General features: G+C 62.4%; 1 protein-coding gene across 5 annotated transcripts in view; it reads left to right on the forward strand.

Annotated features, from left to right (window-relative positions):
• INPP5A (inositol polyphosphate-5-phosphatase A) overlaps window positions 1-27,759 on the forward strand; it is a 173,316-nt gene that overhangs the window by 126,277 nt on the left and 19,280 nt on the right. For all 5 annotated transcript variants that reach the window (XR_008292274.1, XR_008292275.1, XM_027063454.2 and 2 more), the window contains exons 9-11: window positions 7,635-7,719; window positions 24,274-24,369; window positions 24,473-24,547. Coding sequence is in view for 3 of the 5 variants with exons in the window: in XM_027063454.2 (XP_026919255.1) it covers window positions 7,635-7,719; window positions 24,274-24,369; window positions 24,473-24,547 (256 nt within the window). In the remaining 2 variants the exon portion in view is untranslated. The remainder of the gene's footprint in view (window positions 1-7,634; window positions 7,720-24,273; window positions 24,370-24,472; window positions 24,548-27,759) is intronic.

The following is a 27,759-nucleotide window of genomic DNA, read 5'->3' on the forward strand; positions in this document are numbered from 1 at the left end:
TACTACCTCCTGCTTCCTGTGCGACTCTTGAGCGTTTTGCTTTTAATCTCACAGGAGGTTGGAGAAGACTGTCCGCTAGTCAGCGCGGTGTCCGTCTGAGGGGTGGGGAGCGGGCGGCGCGGGGGGGCCCCCCTGTGCATCCTGGGGACCCCTCCTCCCACGGGCACCTCCAGTCGACCGTGGGGACGGGCCTGCCCGCGTCCCAGACGTAGTTCGGCACCTGGGGAGTACCTCGGGGATTAAAGCAGAGCAGAGACCTCGGACGCTGTCCTTCAGAGCCGCCAGCACCGAAACTTCCTGACGTCCCCCCGAGCTCTCGGCCGTGAAATGAGATTTTTTTCCACAAGTGACAGGGCGCTTCTGTGTGTCCCCTTTGAGATGTGGCCTGGCCTAGTTCAACAGAAACATTTTACATTACAACTGTGAAATCCTGGCATAAAGCGCCCCGTTGTCCCCCCATTATTTTCTCACAAACACAGTCCATTGTCACGGCGCTGAAGTTAATTTGATCAACATTGGGACATTTAACTTTTATGTCCAGGCAAAAGAGCTGTTTCATGCTCATTTTGGGTATTCAAAGGAAATGATTGCCAGAAAAATAATGTTGCTGCGAACAATTGGGAGCAATTAGTTTCCCAGGGAGAGGCGATGTGATGCGCCCCGCCACACAGCTCCCCTTTGTGGCCTCCCGGGCGGCCATCAGTCAGCTGTCAGCCGCTCAAAGACCCTCCAACCTAAACGTTTCTCTTCAGGCCGTTCCCAGAACTCGCCTGGCTGCTCAGCGGGCAGAAGAAAAGCCACTGCGTCTCTAGGCAAAGGCGAGCAGGGCGCTAAAGACGTGGGTCATCTGGGACGCTCCCTCCGCGCGGCCAGGCACCGCACGGCTTCTCGCGACCCTGTTTCCTGCTCCAAGTGCCCATGGGGAGCAGGCCGCGTCTGTCCTTCGGGACCGGAAACACGCCACTCAGGCGTCTGACGGCCTGGAGGCTGAGGCGGCCGTCGTCACGTGGGTGTGTCTGACACGGCGTGGCGTCCCGGGGCTGCACGCGGGGCGCCGGAACCCCGAGCCCCTCAGTCTGCGGGTCTGTGCCGCCGGCGCATTCACGGCTCAGGCGGGGGCGCGCCCCGGGGGACTGTGAAGTCCAGTGGCCGTCCCGGCATCCCGAGCTCCCTACGCCCCACACCTCAGACGAGCGGTGGTGTGATCACAGCCTCTCTCGTCTTCCTGAGGACAGGCTCAAGCGTCCAGAAAAGCCGGGAAGACCCGACGACAGCGTGCGCCCTCCACTCGGCGTGGCCACGTCTGTGTTTCCGTGTTCGTCCTGTGTGTCCTTCTGTTTAGAAACGAAACGCGGGCACCCTTGAGCCTGCATCGTTGTCCTGCTCCCACCCTCCTTTCCCGACACTCCTGTTGGCGCTGTCCCTCGTCCGTGTGTCCCGTTCACACCCGTGTGCACCGTCCTGTGCTGCTGTCGTGCAGTGATGCGTGCAGGGGCGTGCGTGTGCAATCTGCCTTTTCCCGCGTGTAAGCGTCCACAAGCCGCGTGTTCCGCGCGTCCCCATCTGCAGCCGGCCTCCGGCCTCATCCCATGCGAGCCCTGACCGCCCCTGCTCGTCCACTGTGGTGTTGGCATTTGTCTTGTTGGCGTGCTGCTAACGGGACGATGTCGCGAGCTGTGGCCTGGCCGCTCTGCGCTCCGAGCGGGCCGCCTGGCCAGCACACGTGCTCACGCCGGCCGGGAAACGCAGCTGGTTTGCATTCCCACGTCGCATCCTGAGTTCGCCGGCAGCTCTCCAGGACTCTGGCTCTGGTGCACAAAAGGCGTATTTAATGTCTTGATGCCATTTAAAGCGTGTGGAAATGAGAGCTGCTGCGGGGGGCTGAGAGTGGGCCCCAGCCCAGTGCCCTCGAGTCGTGCCGCAGCCACTCCAGCCGAACCCACGCGGGGGCCGCAGGTGCGTGTGCTGCCTGGGGCCCTCCAGCACCGACAGCAAGCTGCCCTCCTCCAGGGACGCTCCGAGGCCCCGGCACGCGCTTCCAACAGCCGGCAGGCCGCAGGGTGCCTACCGTGCCGGCCACTGTCCCCCCAGTGCCGAGCCGCAGAGCTCCCCACCTCGGGCCCCTCGGGCAGCACGCCCTCAGGTTTCCAGGCCCCGACACCCTGGCCCTGGGGACTGCCTTGTGCACTGAGTGGTCACGGCTGGCCGGTCGGCGGGCCGACACTGAGGCCCCTCGGGCAGGTGGGTTCTTGGGACGTTGCCTAACACCAGGGGGACATCCAGGCGTCTGTGAAAGCCTGCCTGTCATGGGCCCTCGAACAGATTTTTCCTGTTTCCCTTTTTGAGGTCCGTTTTCCTGTCTCTGCCTCGTGTGCATCATACGCAAGCCTCCCCAGGCTCCCTGGTGCCGGCCGACGTCACGTCCAGGTGGCTGTCCATCTGGGGGCCGGCCGGCCTGCACGCTCTGGCGTAGAATGAACAGTGACGTGGAAACTAGTCTACCTGCTTCTAGGAAGGTGAAAACAGATCCGATTGCTTGCTCGAAACAGCTTAGATGTGTCTGCAGCAAACCACTCAGGTGTTGAAGGTGAGAAGAAACTTCCAGAGCTCTAAGATGCCCTGCCCGGGGTCAGCAGTCTTGTCTGTCCAGCAGCGGCAGCGGAAACAGGAGAGCAAAGAGAAGGAATGGTCCTGGTGCGGTCGGGTCACCGTCTGCTTCCCGAACCGCACCAGGCTCTGGGGGTGTCGGGTGCCGTCCGTGCCTCGTGGGACTGCTCACGGCTCGCGCACCCGCCCGCCCGCTCCAAGGCCACCGGCCAGGAACATTGTAGCTTCTGAGTGTTGGAGCCGTGACTTCCTTCAGGGGACGTTGTCCCCATCCTCGGAGGGTGGGCACCGCTCGTTCACCGAGACCCGAGCCCGCGACCCCTTCCTCGGCGTGCGGGCCTCTGTGATACGGCACGTGTCAGCGTGGCTTGTCACATAATGAAATCGCCTGTCAAAACAGAAAGAGACTCTGTTTTCAAGGCCTAAAAAATTGATTTTTATGGCTCTTCTTGTAATTCTCTTTCTGAATTAGGCACATGATATTGATGTGGGCCTACTTTTTAATCATAATAGCGTCTGACAAGGTAATTAATTTTAAAACAACTTTTTTCTCTTGGCCCAAATGGCACTATATCGAAATTAAACGTGAGTGCCGTGAGGGCGACGGGCCTGGCACTCAGGTGATTGCCTCGGCCGTGACAGCCCTCCATCTTGCACACCACGCGACCTTTGGAGATGGTGGTGGTTATTGATGAGCGCGGGCCATTCCATCAAAGGAGCAGGGCGGGCGTGGAAACGTGATCGAGTTTAGGTTTTAATGGTGGTGTTACAAGAGCCTAGCACTGCTGACGGGAGCCCTGCGGGGGCCACGCCGGCTCCTTGCCGGGGCTCCTGTGGGGGGGAGGGGGGGACAGGGCATCCCTGTGCGCCTCCATGGCGACAAGGCCTGAGGAACCTCGCGTTTCTCACTCTAGACACGCTGGAGCTTTTAAACCTCCATTCAGATGCTAAATCTGAAGTTTGTCAGTTTTTTAATGAAGGAATTCACCTCCCAAGGCCTCGTACCGTTCATTAGCCAGCAGTGGGCGGCGTCCATAATTCCCGTCCCGGGCGTCAGCTGTCCGCACCTTCTGCAGCCCCTGTCCCCTCCTGTCACGTCAGCTCGATGCCTCGAGCCCCGTGAGGACGGGTGGCCCGTGTCCAGCACCCCCTCCCCCGCCGCCCGCCGGAGGCCCTGTGCACGTGAGCACGGGGTCTCTGCCGTCTCACGAACGCCCGGCCGCCCAGTGGCCCCAGGCCCGGAGCCGACTTCCTCACGTGCCGTCGTCGCCTCCGCCTGCTCCCGCCACAGCCTCCGCGCATCCCAGAGACCTGGAGTGGCACCCTGACCCCGGTGGCTTCACACACCTTCTGAACTTTCACGGACCCGAGGAAACACAAAGTGCCGGCCTTGCGCCAGCACAGAGGGCGACCGCAGCGATTCGTACCAGAGCAGGTGGGATTTCTCGAGGCAAAGACGCGAGGAGACGGCGTCAGCCCGGGAAACGGTTACGGATTGCCGGGCGCATGCGAACTCCGGTCCCTCTCATTCGTCTCTACCGCTGCGGGGGTAGACGGAGAGCACACGCGTGATGTGGGTACACGCGCCCACACGCATGCGAGGCGTCACCGCGCGCAGGCACACCACGTACACGTGGCACGGCTGTGTCCCCCCTCCCCCGCTGGTGGCACGTGTGCACACACGTCTCCTGTGTCCCGTCTCTGCGGGTCACGTGTGAAGCGTTTCCCCGAGCTCCGTGCTCGCGGTCCCAGGAGGGGCAAATGCGTAGAGAGCGCGGAGTGGTGAATCGCGCTCTACGTGCAGCGTCCTCGAGGAACACGAGTTCCCGTGCCCCCAGTGGACAGAAGCTGGCGGATCTTAAAGACCAGACGTGTGGACCCTGTGACATTCGAAGCGTTTGCCCGGCGAGCGGACCCCTCTTCCCTCGGCGAGGGAAAGTTGCAGTGTTGCTTTGGCTCCGTTTTTCTTAAAAACATAAATAAATAAAACAGAAAAGTGAAAAGCCTTTGAGGGGCACGAGGTCACGTGTACTGGCTGGGAGGACGTGTGTGGCCGCACTGGGTGGTGCCGGTGTGACCGCTGATGGCTCGGATGACACGAGGGGCTTCGGGGGTCCCCTGGCACTGGCCAGTCTTCTCATTGCCACGTCCCGGGCTCCACGGCGACAGGCCAGCTCCCCGTGTCAGCAGCGGCCATCTTGGGGGCAGCGTTCCTTCTGACCCACAGAGTCCACCCGATGGCGCCCACCAGGCTCTTGTGTCTCCGGGCCTTGGCGGAGTGATGCCCACGGAGCCAGCCTGGCCAGGTGGCTCTGCCTCTGCTCAGGGAGGCAGGGCAGGCCGGTGGCGTCGCCGAGCCAGGCGCAGAGAGTCGGCTGGGGGCAGAGGGGGGCGGCCTCCTCCCAGTTCACACACACAGTTCCGTTTCGCTGAGGGGCCTCTCCATTTCCCGGGGAAGCCCTGGGGACAGGTGCCCTCAGAGCAACATGCATCCCTGTGCAACCTCTGGAAACAGAAACCTGTCTGCCTAATAATGTGACTGACCCCCCAGTGATTGTATTCTCTCCGCCCGAAATAGCCCCGGAAGGCCTCCCGGCAGCAGCATCGCCACTGCATGAAGAGCCCTCAGCTCTGGTGAGGAGGCTCCCTCTCCAGAACAGAGCTCACCGTGGCCTCTCCTTTCCCGTCGGGGCTTCTGCATCCTGGATCTGGACCCCGGCCTCCACGGGGGAGGGGAGGGGGACGGGAAGGATCGGACCCCGGCCTCCACGGGGGAGGGGAGGGAGGCAGGAAGGATCGGACCCCGACCTTCATGGGGGAGGCCAAGAAGCCCATGCTGCAGGTGCCCTGATGCTGTAGACATTCTGGAGACCTTTCTAGGAACCTACACAGGGTCTCTCAAGAGTTTTTTGTTCTAAAGGAGTTTAACGGCAGAAGAAGCTTTAGCCTTTTCAGGACGGCAGAGGCAGCTGGCTTCCTGCTGACAGACTGAGTCCCGTGCAGGGCAGAGGCAGGGGAGGAGGGGTGGTGGTGGTCCTGGGCCCGTGCGGATGCGTCAGCAGGTGCCCCCACTAGGACCCTGACCGCCTTATTCCTCAATTAAAAAGTTTAATTTGTACAAGGAAACTACTGGTCGTCTGCAGTATTAATGATGTATGAACGTGTTCTTCGTCTTCGAGTTCACGTGTAAGTTGAAAGTTACTCCAAGTAAAAAGGAAAACAGCATGTTTTGTGGAACATAGCTCGATGACAGCAGTTCATGACTGCAAGAGAAATGGGGAAATGGTGGAGGTGACTTTTAAAGGAACTGTCAGCAAGAAGGGTGTCGCTGTGGAAAGTGGCCTTAATTCCAAGTGTGCAGGGTGGATGGAGATCTCAGAAAGACCCGTGTGATTGGGGCAATTGTGTGCTGCACAGACTGAATGGGAAGAGCGTCGCGTGTTTAATAAATGGTGCGGTCGATCGGCCGCCGGGAAAATCGATGAACTGAGATCCCTGCTTCACACTGTGATTCCAGACGGATTAAAGTCTAACCACCGAACTCTGCCTTAACGATGGTGGGAGAGCCTGGCAGGGGCTCGGGCTTCTGGAGAGGACGCACGGCCGGCGGCTGGCACCCGCACCCCCGGTGAAGCTTACGGCGCGTACCGGGCAGAAACCGCCGAGAACTGCGCGGAAAGCATCCACGGACCGAGAGCGTGGATCACCACCAGCTTACAGGGAGCCTTCCGGAATTCAAAAAAAAAGAAGGGAAGGATTGAAAAGAGAAACCGGCCAGAAATAAGTAGAGACAGGAACACGGGTCCCGACAAGTGCCTGACGAGGCAGGTGGTCTCCGTGGTGGGGATGGGCGGAGGGCGCAGTTGAAGCGGAAGGCGTCGTTTGTTCCGCAGACGGGACGGGCTGACAGGGTGCCGGTGAACTCGCCGCACGCCGCCTGCACCTTCGCGGCACGGGGTCGCGGGGCCTCTGCAGAGCCTGGGCGCCAGGAGCCTGCGTGTCCCGTGAGCCCTTCGCTGCCAGCCGCAGCCTGCAGGGACCCTTCTTGTGACCTGGGAGAACGTGCCGAGCCGTAGAAGGCGGCACGTCGTCCTGTGCTTGGCCCTTTCTTCTGTTTCTCAAGCTAACGAGTCAAGTGACGAGAGGCTGAGTTGGTAAGCGGCGCCCGAGGCATTACCGGCTGTACCAGCTTTCCCAGTAACCGGTGGCACCTTCCGAGTTAATCCGGTGCAGTCCTCACCCTGGCCTTTGCCTGCCTGACAGGATTCGATCTTAGTCCATCTTGGGATGGGCCCGTGGGAGGGACACCCTCCACCCTGCACCCTGCACCCCGCAGCTCCGTCCCTGCAAACGCGTGAGCGGAGCCACGGCAGTGACGCGGGCTCCCCGGACGTCCCTCCCTCTGTGCCGGCCACACGCTCCGTCCTGCTGGTCAGCGATGGCTCTCGCTCTGATTTCCGGTCGGAAACGGCCGGCACCTTGCTTTGCCGTCAGAAGCGAGCAGCGGTCGGTAACCACGAGGACTTGGGGTCTGAGCGGTTGTCCCACTGTGCGTGAGGGGCCGCTCGCACAGTGGCCGCCGTGTGTGCGTTTCAGTGGGAAGATACCCAGGGGCTGCGGTTGACTCAGAACATGTGGGCAAGACGTCAGGGAGGCAGCGTCTCGCTTTGAAAAACAGACGCGGTTTTATGCCTTTGAAACGTGGAAACGGAGTGTCACAGACGCTTCCAGAGCTCACTCGCGTCCCACCCCACCTGGGAGGAGCGTGCAGACTCCCTCCCCCTGCGTCCTGAGTCCTGTGCTCCCAGCGAGAGCCCCGTTTCCTGGCCTCGGTCCTTCCCCCGCGCCGGCTGCACCACCCACCGGCTGCGGTTTCCCCACGGCCCTGGCCCGTGGTGACGGCGCGTCTGTGCTGAGAGAGCCGCGCCGTCTGTCTGGGGGTGCGGGGAGGGTGCGTGGAAGGGGAGCCTGGTGCAGAAGCTGATCGCCCGGCGTGGCAGTAACGTGGTCTCCTTCTCTCCTCCCAGAATCATCGACCAGCGATTCGAGAAAGTGTCCTACTTTGTGTTTGGAGATTTCAACTTCCGGCTGGATTCCAAGTCCGTGGTGGAGGTAGGCACCGCAACCCGCCGTGGCGGGAGCCTCCGCCGCAGTCGACGGGTTTCGGGAAAGCCGCAGAGGCTGTGTTTGCGCTTCGCGGGCAGGTGTGACCTTGCCGTTCTCACCGGCCATGTTTATGGCAGAAATTCCTAATAATCGTGTGTCACTGTCAAAAGGGGGCCATTGTTGGAGTCCCTCGGACTTCTGAAGCTAATCAGGTGACCCATCGCCAACCGGCGGGACGTGACGCCCCGACGTGAGGGCTGTTTTCGGCTGTGAGACGCCCAGGAAGCCGGCGGGGAGGTGTGGCTGGAGGGGGCTGCTTCTGCGGCGCCCGACGGGCAGGCGCTGCTGGAGGCCAGTGTCGTCTTTCGCCGAAACATTCGTGGCTGTCACTCGCTTCTCCGGAGCTTGGAGGCCGTGCGTGTCCCGGGCGCACCCACAGGGCCCTGGCGGGACGCCCCCTAGGGACAGGCACACGTGAGAAGCCTCGGCCCTGTGGGTCCCCGTCGTGTGACCGCGGAGCCTCTCCGCCGCCGGCACAGCCGTGACCCCGCTGCCTGTGCCGAGCCTGCACGGGGAGGCCGGGCGGCCCACACCAGGAAGCCCTCCGAGGGTTCGCCCGGCACCCGGCTCACACCGGGTAGAGAGACGTGGCGGCCCTCAAGCAGTCACCGTCCTGTCGGCGTCACCGTCACAGACGCTGCCACACGGTCCTCGTCCTCCTCCGTAGAGGTCGTCCCCGAAGGACAGGCGGGCGCGCTCTCCGTCACTCCGTAGCTCCCCTTGGTTGACGGAGGTGAGCAGCGTGGTGTCGAAGTTCTCCTGTCTGATGTTGCAGCTCGTCTGACGGCCCCTCAGCGGGCGTGCTCCCAGGTGCACGTGTGTGAATGTTCGGCTACGTGCTGGTCGTGCCTGGACGCTCACCGACAGCTGGGAGAGGGTGTGTCAGGAGCGGGGTTGTCGGCCCCCGGTGTCTTCGCTTGCTTCTGCTGGCTTTTCTCTCCTCACTTCGGGGCCGGGAGCGCTCATCGGTCCGCTCTCAGGCCCTGCAGCGAGCCCGGGAGCACGTCTGTCTTGTTCAAAGCTGGTCCCGTGTCTGACGCTGTTGGGCCCCCGGTGCCCTCACCAAAGGCCACCGCCCCCATTGATTTCAGGCCACTGGGGGCTTGAAAAGCCACATTTTGATGAGATCCTGACCCTCTACGCAGGGGTCGCTTCTCACGGTGCTCAGGACGGTGAGCCTGCCATGCACAGAGCGGCCCCTAGCTCATCCTTCGCTCTCCTCCCTGAGCTGAGCCACCTGCAGAGAAGTAAAGATCCTTCGAAAGACCGAAGTTGGCCAGGCGGGAGCTGCCCAGCAGCTTGTACGTGTGGAAAAGTCCGGGAGGTGCTGAACGGGCCTTCTCTTCCCTGAGAACAGACACCACGAGGAGGGGCAGTGCTCCGGCTCGGGTCAAGGTCGCTGCAGGTGTGCGTCCGGAACTGCCCCGTGGCTGTGTGGCGCACAGCACGGCTGAGCCCCTGGCGGGTGCTGGGCCGAGAAGCCGGCCACAGCCCAAAGAGTGCGGTCGGTGGCGCAGTTAGGGCCGGCCCATCTGAGAATGACGCTTCCTCCCCTACAGCGGGAACGTGGGCTGCTGTGCCCTCCGGGGAGACGGCTGAGGGCTGGGGCCACTCTGCGGGCTAGCAGATACGCTGGGTGCTGTCTTTATCTCATAACGTGCCCCCCACTTCCTGACTCGTCCTGTTTCCTAAAACAAGGGGCTCCTGCACACAGGGGTCGCGGCAGACAGGAGGGACTGTCTTGCGAATTGGCGGGAAGTTTTCCCAAGAGCAGACACGTTTTTCTCGAAGTCACTAAGGAGTCTCAAGAATCTCTAAGTTGCTGATAGCCCGCAACGTTCCAGGATTCCTAAGCACCGCTATCTGACGGGCTACCTGAGTTTTTAATAAGTGTCTCCAGCCTTCTATTCCCCTTCCTGCAGGAAAAGACAGGAGGTCTTTGTTCCGATTGCTTTCCCATCACAATTACCTGACACAGATAAGGACTTATTTGAAACGCTATTTTTAGGATACGATTCCCACAGTAGCTGGTTTTCAGAAGGAGAGCAGCACACATATGTCCGCCCCTGCTTGACCCCACAGGGTCCTGCCCTGGGCCCCCAGCCTCGTCTTCTGTCAGCTTCGCCGCCCCTGGCCCCAGCAGCTCAGGGTCCCGTCCTCCCGGGGCAATTGGCGGGCAGCCCAGTGCCAGCCCAGAGGAGCTCGGGCCGCCCGCACTTCTGGAGCTCGGAGGGTGAGAGGCTCCGTCCCTTTGCCATCGTGTGCTCCTCCCCACCTCTGTGCACCTGTATGACGTCAGGTGCAAAGCATGGCATCAGGTACTGGGAAAAGGAATAAATGTGTATTCGTGCGGCCCCTCCCTCTCTCCCTCCGTCAGGTGGTTGACTGATGAAACCACCGTGTCCTTGTGTCCCAGCGTGAGCATTTCTGTGTGTCCAAATCCCTGCCCCCTGCCCTGCCGGGAAGCCGCACGGTGGCGGTGCTAGAGAGGCGTGGGGGTCCGTAGGCGGCTGGGGGTCCTGGGGACTCGAGGGCTGAGCCACGGTAGACTGAGAGCGGGGATGCCCAGGGCGCATCGTGGGGAGACCAGGGTCTCCCATCGGGGGCGAGGAGGGTGTGTGAGGGCCTCGGAAGGTCAGAGAAGCCTCTCCCGACGGAAGTGAGGCAGCTGGGCAGCTGTTTCGACCAGCGGCTCTTCCCATCGGTGCCGGTTGGAGGTGCTGGGCTTGATGGAGCAGAGAGGTCTTCAGCTGCTCCTGTCGGAGGCTCTGGCCGCCAGCAGGAGACGCGGCCTCCCCGGGAGCCTGTTAGTTGGGGACGTGGGTCTTTCACTTACAAGCCAGGGGCACGTCCCAGGGCTTCTGTTCAGTCCGCGTGAGTGTCGGGACAGGACAGCGCATCTGAATGCACCCGAGTGCCACCGGGCAGACGGCTCTCCTCCACCCCCGGCCTGGGAAGGCCCGTGGGCCGCCGAGCTCGGTTCCTGGGAGCAGCGAGCCTCGCCCAGCGACGCCCCAGGACGCTGCCCACTGAGTGCCGTTCCGGGATGGGTCAGATTCGGCTCTGTGGCACCTCCGCCGAGAGTGGGAGGGAAGTCCGTGGGCTTCAGTGGAATCACTTGCTCATTAAACAAGTGCGCCTACGATCCATCCTTCAGCATTTGGAGGATTTTCACGTCCACGTGGCTCTTTAAAGCCTCAGGATAAATGGCCGTTCGTTTGCCAAAACTTCTAATTACATTTTTGCATAGGGGTTGCTGTGTAAATACAGCAGACTTTCGGGAGATGATCGTGATCCCAAATGCATGGAATATGACTTTCAGTTTAGAGTTTCTAAGGACCGTTGGGTCAATGAAGATGTTAGCTGTGGAGCCCAAGACCGTTCTCGAAACCCGGGCAGCAGCATCAATACAGGCATCAACCACTTGTGAAACTTCCCTGGAGCCTGAGAAGTCGAGGCGTCGCGGAGTAAACCGAGGAAGCAGTATGGGTGCCTCGTTCTTCCCAAAGAAAGATCCAGTGGTTCCTGAGAATTGTGGACTGACGCCCGGGAGGAACCTGGTGCCCGGCATGGCGGGCGATGTCCAGGACCACCCCCACAGGCCAGGCATCCCCTCCCCAGTGCTCTGCCCTCATGCCCCCGCGTCACCGCCAAGCCGCCAGGGCCCCTCCCTGCCGGCCTCGCACACGTGCTGCTTACCGAGAAGGTTCTAACCAATCTCTTGCCTGTTCCTGACTGAACACGTAGGACACGGCGAGCACACGGTGCAGCCTTCCTGTGCCGGGCCCTGTGCCGCCACACGGCAGGGTCCTGGGCTGCTGTGACAAGGACCACACATGCGTGTTCCCTCACAGTCTGGAACCTGGCACTCCAAAGTCAAGGTGGCCTGGTCGTCCCTCATCGTGAACACGCGGCCTGTCCTCCACCCCCTGTCCTCATTGTTCCCTCATGTGGACCCCAGTCGTCAACCTTGGGGCCTATCCTGAATCCAGCCTGATTTGTCTCGAGATCCCTAACTAGTTACATCTACAAAGACCATACTTTGCAACAAGGTCACCTTCTGAGGTCTGGGTAGACATGAATTTGGGGGACACTCTTCAACCCTGACAGCGTGTAATGCTGGATTGGCATATCTCCCCACCACTTGACGAGCTGAACACTAACACAGTAAATGTACTTCTTGGCAAAGGTGTACCTGAAAGTAAATTGAACTGAAAAAGAACAAATTTTTTTTGTCGGTGATTAATTTCAGTAGCGTTAGTCAAGGTGCCATAGGTTATTGAATTGTGAAGTACCGCGTAAGCACGTCTTCTGGAAAATCAGAATCTGCCAATGGCATATGGCATGGCTTTTTAAAGGAGTTTTTAGCAGTAAAAACAATGGATAGAAATTTTGTGGGAACCAAAGGACATTTCTGCACGCTTCCTGAGAGTCTGAGTCCGGCTGGGTGGGCGGTGGTCGGCTCCTCGAGAGGACAGGTGTGGAGAGGCGTCAGGAGTCCCAGGCCGGGGCCCTGAGTCCGGCCTCTGCAGTGTGGATCCAGGGCCACAGGCGGGTGCCGGCAAGCCCAGGTCCCTCTGAGGGACAGGCTGCCTGGCCCCCGACTCACTTCACTTTGCTTTTTTCTTCCAAATTAACTGCACAACGAGGATGCCACAGGGACCGGCCGGCACCTCCAGGCCCTGTGTTGGGGCTGCGGTTGGGGAACCACAGCCTGAGAAGCGCCTCAGGTCGAGCCCCGCACCAGCTGGGGTGACGGGCCCCGCAGGTGTGCACGCAAGATGCCCGCCTTTCACGTGACGTGGACGTCATGGCTCGTGTCCCCTCTGGGCTGGACCGTGCCCGGGGCGGCCCTGTTACAGCCTCGATGTTTCCGGAACACGCGTGGGAGGCTGCCCTCTGTGTTCTTAGAGGCTGTGGGGTCCTGCAGGTTGTTGGCCTTTCCTGCATCACATTCTCCTGTTTCTGTCTGTTGAGTCCTCACAGCCGGCAGGGAGTAGATAGAAGGACCATGAGGCCCAGGGTGGCTCCGTGGCCCCGGGGAGAGCAGAGCCGCTGTTTTCGTTCCCACGGCCTGGATGGTGGTTCTTGTTTCACAGACGCCCGTGGCGGGTTTGATACTCTGATTTCGGTTACGGCTTTGCGGTCGGCTGCCCCAGAGCTGGGGTTTCTTTCACGTCTGTGCAGCCGATGTTTCCTGCGTGCCTGTGGTGCACACCAGGGTGGACGTGTGGCCCGGGGCCCTCATGGTGACGGTCCTGGGTGCCGGGAGAGCCGTGGGGGTGGGTCTGCCAGCCTGGGGACACGAGTGCTGTGTTTCGTCTGCCCCATCCTCTTGGGAGGCCCAGGAGCAGCCTGAGAACAGCATCGTTCAGGGTGTCTGTGCTTCCCGTGACCCTGTCCTTGGAAGCACCTGCCTCTTGCGGGAGGGCCCTGTTTCAGACGCACCTGTGTCTGTGACCTTGGTGTCAGCCGGAGGCCAGCGGGGCATGTCTTGGGATGGGGCCTCCTGTGGGCAAGGCCTGGCTGGGAGCCGTGGAGTCCTGTGGGGTTCTTAAGCATGGTCTGGGGGCATCAATGCCATTGGTGGTGTGGACGGGAGGGGGGGGGTTGGTACAGCCCTGGGTGGGCACTGGGATGTGGGCAGCCAGGAAGAGGGGGCCAGGACGAGGGCAGAGTGTCCTCCGTCCATCCCCCTCCAAGGCCTCAGAGCGGGGCCTCTGCCCCTGCGATCTGCCGAGGAGGCGAGTGGGGCGCCTGACCTTTCCTTCTGAAGCACCGCGTGGCCCAGGAAAGAGCACAGGTCAGGGAGAAGCCCGCTGGGACTTGGCCCGGACCCACGCTGCCCACCACCGACCTGGGCCTGTGCCCGGCACTGTCCGTCCTCCCCTCCACCTGGGTAGACAGGCGGACTGCCCTCTGCAGCGACCCCCTCCTGGGGCCGCCAGTTATGGACACCCACTTTCAGTGCCTGAAGACGGGGTGCCAGGGACGGGAAGAGAAGGCTGTGCTGGCCTCCACCCTCCGTCCTCGAGGTGGCCTGTGCCCACCCCACGTGTAGCCTTCGGCGGGCCCGAGGTCGGCGTGGCAGGGGACCCTGAATGTCGTGGACCGTGCCGCAGCTGCCTGTGAGGAGGCCTGAGGAGGCCTCGAGGCGGGACTGTGCCTCCTGCCTGACGATGACTTCCGGAAGCGTGTGGTCACGTTGTGTGTGAGCGGGTCTCTTCTGCTGAGCACTGCCGGGTGAGAAGCCACCACCGGACTGGGTTTGGGTTTTGTTGCCGAGCCCCACCGAGGGCGGTGAGGTCAGCCTCCCCGGACTTGGCGTCCGGGGTTCTTCGCCTCCTGGGTGCCACCCCCGTACTCACTGGCAAACCTGTCTCCAAATCAGCGAGGGGCCAGTGAGCGGATGGCAGCCTCCAGGAGGCGCGGGCCGCCACCGACCCTCCTGCGGGCAAGGGAGGTGGGGCCAGTCAGGCCCCCGAGTGCAGGAAGGGGAGCCAGGTCACTTGTGGAGCCGGACGGAGACGGGTGGCCAAGTCCTGCTGGCAGCAGCCTCGGGAAGAGCCGCAGAGCGAGGGAGCCCGTCCCCCGGGAATCGGCAGCTTCCTGTTTCAGATGCAAATTCATGCCGACACGCTTGCAGAGCAGAACCGAGAGGACCGGACTTGGTGCTGCTGGATGTAATTAAAACGTGCACAGATTCCACACGATTGTCACGTGCCGTCCGGTGGGCCGTGCGTCACGAAGCTGCTTATTGACGCAGCCTCTGGCTCAGCCCCGCTGGCAGGATCGCTCAGAGGGTACGTTTTGTGCCTTGCGCCGTGGCAACTGGCAGCTGGGACGCTCAGCTGGCCGCAGTGACAAAGAGCATCAGCAGTGCCAGGCGCTCCCGTCCCGGCGAGGCCCGGCCCACGCCCACCTGCCGTGCTTCATCCCTGACAGCGATGGTGGCTGATGCGTTTTTGGAGGCTGGCGGCCGTCTTGAAAACCAGTTGCCAGTTACTGACACTTGCACATGCGCCTGGGTGCCAGGTGGGCCCCTGGGGACTCGGGTCCTGTGAGGACCCGTCTGGGGGGGGGGCGCCCCCAGCACTGACAGCACCGGCCTGGGAAGGGGCCAGAAGGAACCACGCAGGGCACACCCCCCGCGTCACGAAACCACCGCAGACCACAGCCAGCAAGAGTGGTGCAGCCAGGCTGCCCGGTGGCCGGAGCCCCGTCCCCAGACCGCCCTCCTTCCCTCGGGGCCCCCGCGTCCTGGGGAGGGCGCTCCCACTCGGCCTGAGGGGGCATCACCCCATCACGCCCTTGCCAGCCCCCCTCCCCCAGGAGGCCCTCCAGGAACCACCCAGCCTGCACGGTCACGGTGCCCACACGGAGCGCCAGACAACGGGCTGGCTCGCGTCTGCTCTCCAGTGAGCTCGTTGAACCCAACCCCAGCCGTGCCTCCGCACCCCAACACTCAGCCCGGGTCGTGGGGCACGCGGACCCCCCGGCAGCCAGCTGGCATTTCTGCCCGTGTTGTGGCAATGAGTGGTGGGAGCAAGCAGTTGAGGAGAGGGCAGCCTGGCGACCTGAGACAGCTGGAAGGGTTGCCCCAGCCCCCGCCCCCGTGATGCACCGCGAGAGAGCCTCCTGGGGAACGGGGCTTTCACAGACCCTTAGCAGCTCTGAGAGGGTGTGGGTTTAAATGTTCAGACAGCTCTGTCCTCTGTGTCGCGGGCGAACGCTGGTGGGCGTGAGGGTTTCCAGTCTGAATTGGGAGCCGGTGTAGATGGGGCTGGGCGTGCCGGTGGCCTCCTTGGCTCTGGGCACTCTTGTGTCTGGACTCCAGGAGTTGCAGCCGCTGGGTCGGGCGCTCGTGCAGGCGCCTTAGCGTCTCTGCTCAGCTTGTCTGTGTGGCTTTTGAAGAGTCAGAATTTAAAGCAGCCAATTTACGCATCTAAATTGTTAGGTTTATTTACTTACTGTTCCAAAAAAGGAGAATCCGGTCTGTTTTGATAAGGGGCCCGCGACACGAACCTGAAACCAACTACGTAAGGTCACAGTTATGACCGTTCTGGGTTTCACGTGTGGGGGATTTTCTGCCAGGAAGTTTGCCTTACAAACATTAGCTGGCCTTTCCAACTGGTACACCGATGTCCCAACAATTATCGCCACCATGATGGAAAGAGAAGAAAAAAGACAAGAGCGCTGGTGCCTTTCGCCCTCGCCTGTCCCCTGTTGGAGAGCCTGATTTTCTGCTTCGTGGATGGCTCTGTGCCCACTAATGTGCGTCCTGCTGTATGCAGCACTGCTCTCCCGCTGCTCTTTGGGTCAGCACGGCCCGCGGGGGTTCTAGGGCCATCCACCTCTGGGCCAGAGCTGGTGGGCAGGCTCCCTGTCTGTCTGTGGCCTGCGTGGGCGCTAGGAGGAAGCGCCAGGCTGGGGGGTCCCGCTCCACCTGCCCTGCCTTGTCCCGGGGTGTCCTCAAAGACCAGACCGAGAGCGTGTCTAGGCCCCAGCCAGGGCCTTGCTGCAGGCGTCACCCCTGGGGAGCCGTCCCGGGCCCAGGCCGTGTGCATTGCACACCCTGGCCGGAGACACACCTGGCTTCCTTCCAGAACACCGGCCGAGGGGCCCGTGTGGGCTCAGAACCGCCACGGGCTTGCCCAGCGTGCCGCTCCGTTAGCGCCTGCCCTGGTGGCCAGGCCAGTAGGGAGTTCGCGGGAGCCGTCCTGGGAGGAGATGAAAGAAAGCGTCTTTATGGTGGTGTTGTTCTGGAGGAACAGTGCACAATCTGAACCAAAGAGGGGGAAGGCACCGTGGCGGCTGACCTAACCCTTGTCACGGCGCCTCCCCACGACCTGCCACCAGCCCCCAGGGCCCCCGCTGCGGCAGCCTCAGCACTCTGGGGCCCTCAGAGACGGTGTCTCCCCCACACTTACTAATGGACGCCTTTCCTCCTGGGAGCGCAGGGATCTGGTGGGAAAACCTTTGGAAGAGACAGAGCGCTCACCAGAAGGGCCTCCGGGAGGTTAGCACAAGCGGGCTGGCGGACCGTTTGGGGCCGTTCCTGCTGGAGGCAGGGGGCACCTCTCCAGAGAGAGGACAGGACCCCGAGGCATTCGCGGGCGGAGGTGCCCTGCTCAGCCCCGCCCGGGGCTGCTCTCCGTGTCGGGCAGGCCACCCTGGTCCCGAGAACCGGGGGGGTCGGCACCGGACGCGTCGTGTGAAGGTGGCAGGCCCGCCACCCTCGCCTGCCGCTGCTCCCCCCTGCCTCCCGGGAGCTGTGCGTGCGGGCGCGTGTGCACGGTGTGCCCTGTGTGTGCCTCGCTGGCACACGTGTGCGCTGAACGCAGGCGTGTGTATTCACATGCACGTAGGCCACCTGCGTACACGTGTGTGTGCCTGTGCGTGACGGGAAGGAAGTCAAAACGGCCAGCACTCGTGCTGCTCCTGCCCACTAGTGACCCACGCTGTCACCAGGGCGGGATGGGCACTGCATGTCCTTGCTGCTCTGGCCACCGGCCTCTTCTCTCTGTCAGGGCTCCGCTGGGGGGGGGGGGGAGCGGGGGGGCTTCACCTGCAGGGGCTCCACTCACCCTGCCGAGGCGGGGGGGGGGGGGGGGGCGGGCGGCTTCTCCGCACTCGGTCTCTGCGGTGCCGTGTGAACCCTCCCCCAGCGGGGACGGTCAGAGAGCGTTGGGCGAGAGGCTCTTTCCTGAGCTCTTTCCCTCAGGTGCGTAGGTTGCCAGGGACCAAGGCAAGTTTTAAAGCCGCCAGTTTCCGTTCCAGAACCTTCAGAGCCGTGATTCAGTGGTGCCTCCCGTCAAGCCCTCGTGTACTCTCGGGACTCAGAACGATGTCTGCAGATGCGAATCACCAGAGAACGTTAATCTCGTGGGACCGACAATGCTTATCTTGTGTCCCTGGCACTTAGATGGATGTCCAGGGCACGGGGATGTCTGTGAAAGCTGATGCTCTAATTCTCTGCCCCTACTTGGCAGAGAGCCCGTGTGGGATGCTAGCGCCCCCACCCCGGGCTGACCCGTTGGTGGGTTCGGAGGCCCCTGTACCCCTGACTCGGAGAGGTGTGTGCAGGCGGCCAGGGGCAAGTTCCAGGACATCGTGTGGGCCCCTCGCGGCCAGCACCTCTGGGAGGACCGTCCGTGTCACGAGATGACGCTTATTGTCTCGAGCCAGCTGTTTTCTAGAGTCGTTTGAAAACTTCAGTTTTAAAAGGTAATGATTCTCCATTAACTGGTTTTAAGGAGAATCTGTGGAATGGATCCAGGGGCCTTTGTGAACTACCTTTTAGGAACGTTTCCTGTTCTGCGGCGACTGCTCCATGGGAGGGGCCGGCTGGACCTTGGGCACTCAGCCCCCTCTTTATTTTCAGCCGCCAACTGAATGACAAGAACGATGGGGCGGTGGGCAGGTCTTGCTGACATGCCTCCGGTCGATGGTTTTTCGGGGAAGGCGGCCTGTGCCGCCCGCTGGCTGCTGAGGGACCGCTTTCCCTGACATCTGTGTGATCCGGGGGCGGGGGCGAGGCACCCCAAGATCCCGGTCCCAGGGAACGGGAGCAGACCGTCCCAGGGCTGGGGAGTAGCTCCGTGCCGGCGACCTGAGCGCAAGCCATTCTCAGCCTGGTTCTTGCTGGACACACAGCACAGAGCAGGCGAGTGTGGCCTCACGTGGGGGTTCCACGCCCGTGCCTCCCAGACGCAGGTACACAAGGGGGAAGGAGGCGCTGGGTCGGGTGTGCGCTCATGCCAACCGTGTGGCTGACGTGGCTCCAGCACCACAGATACCCCATTCCGAACGTGGGCGGACCCCTTGGAGGGGGTGTGAGATCGCCCCCTGGGCCCGGGTGAATCCCGGCTAGGGTCGCCAGTGGGAGCTCAGCATCCCGGTCTCGGGTCCGTCGGACGAGCCCCCACTCCCGGAGGTGAGGGGCCCCCGGGCACGTGCGTGGGGCCTGCAGACGAGGCCGAGACGTGCCGTTTCCGGGGAGGAAGTCCCCCTGTGAGCACACGGAGCTCTGGGCCCCTGGAGAAGGCCGTGCGCGGGCACCTGCCCGTTTCTGGGTTCATCCAGGCCCCGGGTCCACACCCCTTTCTGGGCAGCAGAGGCTGGTTCCTTACAGTGGCTCCAACTTCCTGCACTGTGTTCCCTGCCCTGCGCCTCCCGGCTTCCGGAGGCATCCGCAGCCCCTCCCTGACCCCAGAGGCCGCCTTGGGCACTGTTCGCCGGCGGACGGCTTCGCTTCACTCTGTGCCTCCGTAGCATGGCTTTGCTGCCGGTTCACTGCAGCTGTTTGTCAGGAGGGTCCCGGGAAGGGTCCTGGGGACGGTGGCACGGGCCCCGCAGCTGACCCTGAGAGGCACTGGCCCGCCCGCGGAGGCTGGTGCTGCACCCCCAGCCCTGGAGGTCAGCCGGCTCCGGTCCTCCTGAGACTCACGATGCCCGTGGGGCCTCCCTGCTCCCGGCTCCTTGACCCTCCGTGGAAGGCCGGAGGCGTTTTCAGTCCATTTCTTCTGCAGACTTCTGTCGCCTTGGCCAGACTCAGCCATGAGCGTCTGGGGCTGAAATTAGACTGGGGCGCTCCTTCGTTTCCGGTTTCACAAGGGTCTGCATGTCCCGCACCAGGCTGTCAGCCGGCGAAAGCAGCGGCAGGGCCGCGGTTCCGGGGAGAGGTGTGAACCACGGGGCACATGTCTCTTCAAGCCCACCCACCGGCTCACCGAGGCCAGGCCGCCATGAGGAGGGAGCGTCCTCCCGAGTCCCTGGGCACACGGCTGGGGCAGGGCTCAGGGCTTCTCCCCCACCCTCTGCCCTCCTGCTCCCTCCTCCCTCCTGCTTCCTCCCTCCTCCTTCTACTGCTCCCTCCTTCCTGCTTCGTCCCTCCTCCTCCTCCTCCTTGTTCTGCCTCCTGCTTCCTCCTCCCTCCTCCCTCCTCCCTCCTGCTCCCTCCTCCCTCCTGCTTCCTCCCTCCTCCTCCCCCTCTCTCCTCCCTCCTTCTCCCTCCTCCTCCCCCCTCCTCACTCCCTCTTTTCTTCTCCTTCTCTGCTCCCTTCTCTGTTGTTACTGATGTCTGAGATGTGCCAGATGCACACTTTCCTCCACCGTCACTTTCTTCGGATGGGTTACTCCTTTCTCCTTGTTGCTGGGATGAGGCTCGTAAGTGGCTAAAGCTGGGTTAGCTCACACCTCGGGAGCCTCGCCCGGGAGCGCCAGGTGGGGGGGCCGGCAGGTGCAGGGTGCCCCCACCAAGCCCGTTCTGTGGTGTGAGGCTCTCCCAGGTCACAGTGCCTCCTCCTGAGGGTCTGGGTGTGAAAACAGGGAAGTCTGCTTCCCGCGGCCGTAGCCTGATTCCTTCAGATTTTGCTGGACTGTTTCCACAGTCCTGCCTGTACTGTGTCTGTGTGGGGCCCCAGCTGGCCTCGTGGCCGCATCCACTCAGTTCAGCCCGTGGTGGTCTCGCCCCTGCGCGGAGGGAGGGAAGGCAGGGGCCTTTCGAGGGGTCCCGGCCCGGGCACTGCCGTCCGCGCCCCGCACGTTCAACGGTCAGCAGACATCTGGCCTGGCTGGTTTTCGTTGCCGACTGAAGTCAGGATGAAAACTTGCCCCCACCTCTTTGTGGACCCCTAGACAACGGCCCTGCTCACGCCTCCAGACGGCGAGCATCTGGCCTCTGTGAGATACCCGCCGGTGTCAGGAGCCCCTGCCCCCTTGGTGCAGATGTGGGATGGGCTTTGCTGGGGCCAGTGGCCAGTGGCCAGTGGCCAGGTCAGGAGGCCACGGTGATGAATTTGTGTGGCGGCCCTCCTGCTCCCTGAGGTGCCTCCGGGACCTTGTGGTCCTGGTCCCGTGGCTCTGCCTGCCCAGCACAGGGGAGCGGGCCTCCTCGGGAGGCTCCGGGCAGGTCGGGCAGGCCGTCTGCTGAGAGAGAACCTGCCGTGTGCTGGTGGCCTTCGGTGGGTCCCAGCCCTCGCTGGCAGGTGGGCTCGGTCGCCAGAAGGGAGGGCGTGGCCCACCAACAGAGAGATGGCTTGTGTCAAAACACAGAGACAGGACCGTGCCCCCCGACTGCCAGGACACAGGACACGCGGGCCGTTGGAAGAGGCCTTTCCAGGCGTGAGGACCCAAGTCCCCGGGAACTCGGCTGTGGTTCCTGCAGCCACGGTGGCTTCGGCGGCTCCCGCACAAGCTCTGGGGGTGGGGCGTCCTGGCCCTGATGAGGGGCCTGCTGACCCCAGGCTCACCCCCACCGCATCCCAGAGCGGCCCGTGCCGTGACCCCGAGCGGCATCTGAACATGCACGGCGGGGTCCGTGTGCGGGCCTGGGCCAGGGGTGGGGATCCTTGTGAGCCTGAGGGAGACCGAGACCCCTGCCCGCTCCCGGGGGGGCTCCTCCTGAATCTGCGGGGGAGAGCGAGACCAAACTCGCGTTCCCGTCCACGCGGGCCTCGCCGACAGAGGCAGGACCGGGGATTTATGTCCAGCGGACACACTCTGGGGAAACCGCACGGTGGAAGTGAGCGCTGGCCGTCCTGCCCCTCCGCCCCCCTCCCGGCCACAGTCCCTGGATGAGGGACTGCCACCTGAGGGGAACCTGCTCAGAAGCCACATTGACGGCCGGGCAGGAGCGTCACGGCCGTCGTCCGTGCAGCTGGAAGCCTCGGCCCTTCTGACGCCCCTCGGGGTGGACACAGCCCAGCATCCCGGCTTTTACTTCAGTTCACACACTGAGCCGTCCAAACAGGGAAACTTCGCAGACTCTGGTTCAGGCTCTGTTCCTGATGGAGTTTTTTAAATTTACGTTTATACGTTTTTGTTCTGTGCGCTTCTTACCAACACAGACTGAAACGTACCGCGTGGAACTTTGGAACGTCCTTCCTAACAGGCGTATCCCATCCCAAGCTGCCCCCAGATCAGGCTTTGCTCAGTAAGGCCCAGAAGGAGACTCAAACTGGGGATTTTGCTGAGCCACCCGGTCCAGGACCGGCCGGCATTCCCGGGAATCCCCGAGCCCCTCGGCTCTGGAGCTCTGCCCTGCAGGTGTCAGGTGCCTGTGTAGCTGGTGCTTGAAGTGGGGACTGAGCTCCGCCCGCGCCCCGTCCCTGCTGCCATGGACCGCAGGGTCCTTCTGTCTGCAGCAGAGGGTAGAGGGTGGGCTCTGCGAGACGGTGTCGGATGGCCCGGCCGGAAGGGTCCACACGTGCTGCCTTTGGTAGAGTTTTGGACCACGGGGGAGGACTGGGCCAGTCAGGTAGGCTGTGAATGACAGGATTCACAGAAAACACTGGCAATGGCCCTCTGGGCTGACACTGGGGTCCGGGTCCTAGGGACACCCCGTCCCGGGAGCCTACCTCAAAAGTTATCACACTGCGAAGAAACACGGGAGTTTCCTTAGCCACACGACAGGTGGGCGTCCTTGGCGACAGCGGCCCCGCGAGATTCCAAGACAAAAATCAGGTGCTCGAGTGCCGAGAGGACAGACTGCAGGAACGTCCTGTCTGGCGCTCCTTCGTGTGGCTGCTGATAATGAAATAAATCTTGGATGGCTCTGTAGAAATAGCATTTGGGGCATTTCTTTTTCTCCTTTCAAAAGAAAAATCCCTTCCATGAGGAGGCGAGCGGAAAGGCCCCGGCACGTTTCTGCATGATTGGCCATGACTGCGGATTGAAAGCTGAGGCGAGGCCGCGGCCAGGCCTGATCACTTCTTTAAAACCCCTTGAATGTGGTGGCTCCACGGGAGGGTGCAGAGAAAGGGCCGGAGAGCAGGAGGCACAGGGCGGCCCTCTCAGAGAGCCCGGGCTGATCAGATGTTTATCCTTTGGGAGCCCGCCCGAAACGGCCAGATAAAGCAATTTCTTTAAAAAGTTTCTAGCAGGTGCCTTTGGGAGAAGAAGGGAGAATCCCCTGAATCCCGTCCTGGGGTGGCCACAATGGCCGTCTGCCCGCCCGGGGGGCCCTCCCCCATTCACGGAAGTGCTTAAGCCACTTAAGCGCATTAGCATCTGGATGCAGCTGGACCTCCGAGGACTGGGGCGGCCGGGTGGCCGTGCTCTGCTCCAGATTCTTCTGTGCTTGTTCTAATCCTCACCGCTTGAAGGCGGCCAGACTGATTTGTGACACATGAGTCCAAAAGCCACTTTGGGGGCTTGACCTGCCTAACTGATCTGTGCTCTGAATGTCAATGGCCTGTCCTGGAGTACGCTCTGGGGACGGTGGCGGTGGCCGCTGCCTCCCCTGCCGCATGCTGGGCAGTGTGTGTGTGTGTGTGTGTGTGTCCCCAGCAAACCTGGGAGGGGTCTGCAGAGGGGCTGGGGGGCTCGTCCCGGGGGTCCCTGCCCCCTCCACCAAAACCGGCCCCTCGGTGGGCCTCTCCAGGCTGGCTCCACTCTCCCCTGGGGGACGTGTGTCCAGCTTCGCAAAGGCCTTCAGTGGAGGATGTGTTCAAAAAGTCAGAATTCGTTGTTTTCCTGCAGTGTTCTTTCTTAAATAAAAGTCATCGAGTCATGTTTTAGAGAGCGGCTCCGTTGAGGTGTGGTTTACAGACAGGCCTCGGTCCAGGGTGGACTCTCCTTGGCCGCCCCCAGGCAGCTTCGGCTCTGCCTTCTGCCTCCAGCTGCCCTTCCTGGACACGTTGTGCACATGGACCCTGGTGACAGGACCTTCCCACGAGGAAAGAGCGTCATCCGCCGCATGGGGTGGGGGCCAGCTCCCCAGTCCTCTGTCCTCTCCCGTGAAGGTCTATCCTTTCAGCACATCCCGAACCTCTTTTGTTGAACATATTCCTAAGTACCCGTGACCCAGCCTGCGACTTCTCGCTGCCCAGAGCAGGCTTGCCCTGCTGGGTGGGGGTCTCCAGTGTTCTGCACCCATCCACACCTTTCCTGCCTCATACCCAGCTTGACACTAGAGGAGTTTTCTCGGCAAGCCTGGATTTAACTTAGTCCATGAACTGGGGTGTGCTGTGGGGAGTGTCCCAGCCTTGCGGCCCTGGGGGTGACCCAAAAACCCAGCGTGGCCTCTGTGCTCCCTGGCGTTGCCTTCCGGGTCCTGTCCCACTGCCCACCTGAGGCAGATCTCATCGCAGGGTGTCCCCAGCCTGCTGTGGGGACACCGTGAAGGGCAGAGACCTCCCCGCCCCTCCGCTGCTCATGCTGATTTCAGTGAAGCCTCCGGCAGATCTAGGGTTCAGGCCCCGCCGGCTCGGGGGCAGCACGGGGAACAGAGATGGGCAGGGAGGCCGGGGCCGCCAGAGGTGCACGGCACTTCCCGACAGGCCTGCCCTTGGAGAGTGTGCCTGGTCAGCTGGTCGTGCTCCCGCTCCCGTGTGGCGGGCCCGTGGTCCCTTTCCGGGGACGTGTGGAGCCAGGCGGAAGCAGCCTGGAAAGGACAGGGCAGGGGCGAGAGGCCAGGAGGTGTGCTGATTGCTTTCAGGGGACAAGGGCTGCGGGCCCCTCTCTGCGGGGACTGAGTCCCTTCTGTGTCTTTCCCAGACTCTCTGCACACAGGCCACGATGCAGACAGTCCGGGCCGCCGACACCAACGAGGTGGTGAAGCTGATATTCCGCGAGTCGGACAACGACCGGAAGGTAAGAGAGTCCTCAACCGTGGCCCCTGGAGCTGGGCTCTCTGGACTGTGCGGGAGGCGCTGTCTCTGCTCCGCCCACACTGGCGTCCACTTCTCCTTTCCAGGTGATGCTTCAGCTGGAAAAGAAAGTCTTCCACTACTTCAACCAGGAGGTTTTCCGCGACAACAACGGCACCGCGGTGAGCCCCCGCTGTCCCCTGTCCCCGGGCTGCGGCTGCTGGCCCAGCGCCTGGTTGTTGGGCGGCCCGGGCCGCCCCTGTGTGGGCGGCGCCCCAGGTGCTCGGCCGGCTGGCGCACCTGGCCGGGTGTCTCCGTGGCTGTGCACGTGCACGTGTGCAAAACCAAGGGCGTGTGCGTGAAACGTGCATCTCAAACCAGTCGGTGGAGCCCTGGTCCCGAGGGAACCGCCCTCTTCCCTGAAGCCACTCTGCGTGCCCTGCAGAGTCCGGAGAGGCCGTGCGGGGCGACCAGACTCGCGTGACGGGGTCAGTGCCTGTTTGTCACGTGCTTATCGGTGTCTGTTTCGTGTAGACCAACAGGTGACGTGTGGTGTTTGCCAGTCTCCAAGGCCTAAGCGTCCCCCGTGTGGCCGGTTCCAGGCCCCCGGGGTTCCGTGGCGCAGGGGCGGGCCCTGAGTGGGGCACCTGCCCGCCCTCTGTCCTTCGTGCTCTCCCCTTCGTGCTCTCCCTCCCCCCACCCCGCTCCGTAGAGGCTCTGTGCACAGCTGCCCCCCCACCCCCGACCCCTGTTCAGCTCCCAGTCTGCCCGCACCCTGGCGGTCCGGCCCCCGTGCCTCCGAGACCCCTGGGACCATGTCAGGGACGTCTTTCTGCCAAAGCCTGGGGGTGGTGCTTGGACCGTGGGCCCCGCCCCGCCATCCCTGTTCTCACCTCTCTGCCTCTGGGAGCCCAGCCGTGCTGAGCGTGGGCTGCACCTGTGCCTCAGTTTCCCCTCAGCGCAAGTGGAGCTCTGCCCGTGTCAGTGCCGGGCGACAGGCACTGCCCCCGTCCCTGTCCCCTCGTCTGTCCCCACCGGCCCGGGGCCACTGCCTCTCGCTCGCCTCAGGAGCCCACCCAGCGCGCCCCCAGCCCAGAGCCCAGCCAGGGGCTTGTCTCCTGCACAGAGAGTCAGGCCTCAGCTCCAGGCCCACAGCCACAGGCCTCCGGTGAGCCTCTGTGTGCTCCCCCGGCCCCACGCCCCGTGCAGGGGACCCAGCAGATGCTCTGCTCCTCCCACCAGCCTGTCCCAGCGGGGGCTCTGCCCTTTGGGCCTGGCCAGACCACATGTCACGTCCTCGAGGGACCTCAGGCCCAGGCAAGGTGACTCTCCCTCCGCAGCCTCTGCAGCACCCAGCTCAGCACGCGGACGCTTACAGCCCAGGCTGCTTCCCTGGGTGGGAAGCACCAGGGTAAGGACCGTGTCCTGCCTGCCGTCTGCACCTAAGAGGACAGCACCCCTGTGATGTCCGGGCCCGGGGACCTGGGGGCACAGGGGAGCCCGAGGCACTGTTGTGGTGAAGTGCCCGGGAGACTGGGCATGCCACGCTGTTTCTGGGCAGCTGTGTGACTTCTTGAGCTCAGAAGTCAGGGTGGGCTTTCAGGGGCCCCTGCTGCAGAGGCAACAGCTCGGAGCAGGGGGCAGTGAGGCCACCAGGGAAGTATCAAAGCCGAGGGTCCAGCAGTGGACACATGGACGCGGGGCTGGCACGGGGGCAGCCAGGGACCGGACCGTTCGGGAAGGAGCAGGAGATGGGCGAGAAGGACGTCCCGTGGGGTCTGAGCCAGGGCGGCGCGGGGGGCCTGGGAGACGGCGTGTGTTCTGGAAATGGGGGGCCAGTGCACACGGACCCACATCATGGACAGAGCTGACATCTGGACAGAGCTCACGGTACTGCCGTTAGAAATGATAAGTGTTGTCACTGTTGGACATAATAATTTTTATTTCCGTATTTATCCGCATATGAAACTTTTTAAGAGGGAGGAAGATTAGTTCGAATGTTCAGGGGAACGTTTGAATTTCAAAGATTTAAAAATGCAGCACAGAGTTAGAATAGGTTTCCACATGGTGTTTTGGGGAAGACCCCACGTGCCCCTTCGTTGTGTCTGTCAGGAATCTCACGTGTCGGGAGGCGCGCCCGGGCCCGGGGCCTCCACGGGGCATCTGCCTGGCTCCTCCAGGCTTGGGTGGCCGGCCACGCCGCCCCCCTGCTGCGGGCCCCGGGGGGGGGGGGGGGCTCCGTGCCTTCGGAGACACCTGGCGGGGTCACGCTGATGCCCGTGCCCCTGGCCGCGACCCGGCACGTTGAAAAGCCGCCTCCGCGTCACTCACGCACAGGAAGTAGGGTCGTCGGGACCGGCCTCGGGGGACAAGATAAATGGTGTGATGAGCCATGCCACCGCCGCGGAGAGGCACGCAGCCCCACGGCCACGGGACAAACTACCCGTCCTCAGGATGGATGTGCCTGCGCCGGACGCGGCCCCAAAATCCATCGCGCCCTTCATCAAGCACCGGTCTTGTACCCGTCTGACAGAAATTTAATTCAAGCTGGCTTCTGGAAATAATTATTGTATTTTAAGAGTAGTAATCATTGGCCGGGACATGATTGAATGTGTCCATGCCTATTGACTTTTTCTATGATTTATAGCTTTGTTTAGTCGATATTCCCATCGAAATTGTATAATTAATTATAAGTGTGGCTGTCAGGGCTGCAGGATGGAGTGCCCTGGTGAGGATTTGGAGAGATTAAATTTTCCTCGGCTGTCCCAGGGCAGGGCTTGGGAATTTTCACAGCGCTTGGCCTGTTGGATAGAGATGTTTTCTGTGTGTTTAGCAACTGCTCAGCTCAAGGCGCATTGATTTTCCGGGCTCTTTTTTCTCTATCAGCGCGGTGTCTCTGCAGTAACAGTGGGATTTGTGCAGCCCTGACAGATACGGACGATCCGCCAGGCCCTTTATCATTGTCCACACACGCCCTGAGCTGTTTTTCACTTTGTAATCAAGAAGAATGTTTAAGATACATGTGAAATTGGTTATCGTGTTAGTGAAAAATCTCAAAGAGATACAAATTATCGTTTCAACAGAAATGCCACGTAATTTCTAATCAGGAACCTCTCACAGCTGGAGTTTGCCCTGTGGCCGTCCCGGAGCCCCAGACGCGGTCCCCCCTCGCTGGCCCCACGCTGGCCCCACGAGGGAGCATCCCAGAAACCTGGCAGGCGGCCGGGGACCCGAAGCAGCAGATCGGGGTTTGTGACCGTGCAGGGCAGGATGTGGGCCACACGGGGCTACAGCTGTGTGCACGGGTATGGGACTAACCTGTGCCCCGCCCCCGCCAGTGTCAGACAGCCCAGGGGAGCCCCGGCCTGGCGGGTGTTGGCCTTGCCCTTCACCA

The sequence above is a fragment of the Acinonyx jubatus genome, chromosome D2, assembly GCF_027475565.1.
Source record: "Acinonyx jubatus isolate Ajub_Pintada_27869175 chromosome D2, VMU_Ajub_asm_v1.0, whole genome shotgun sequence".
Lineage (NCBI taxonomy): Eukaryota > Metazoa > Chordata > Mammalia > Carnivora > Felidae > Acinonyx > Acinonyx jubatus.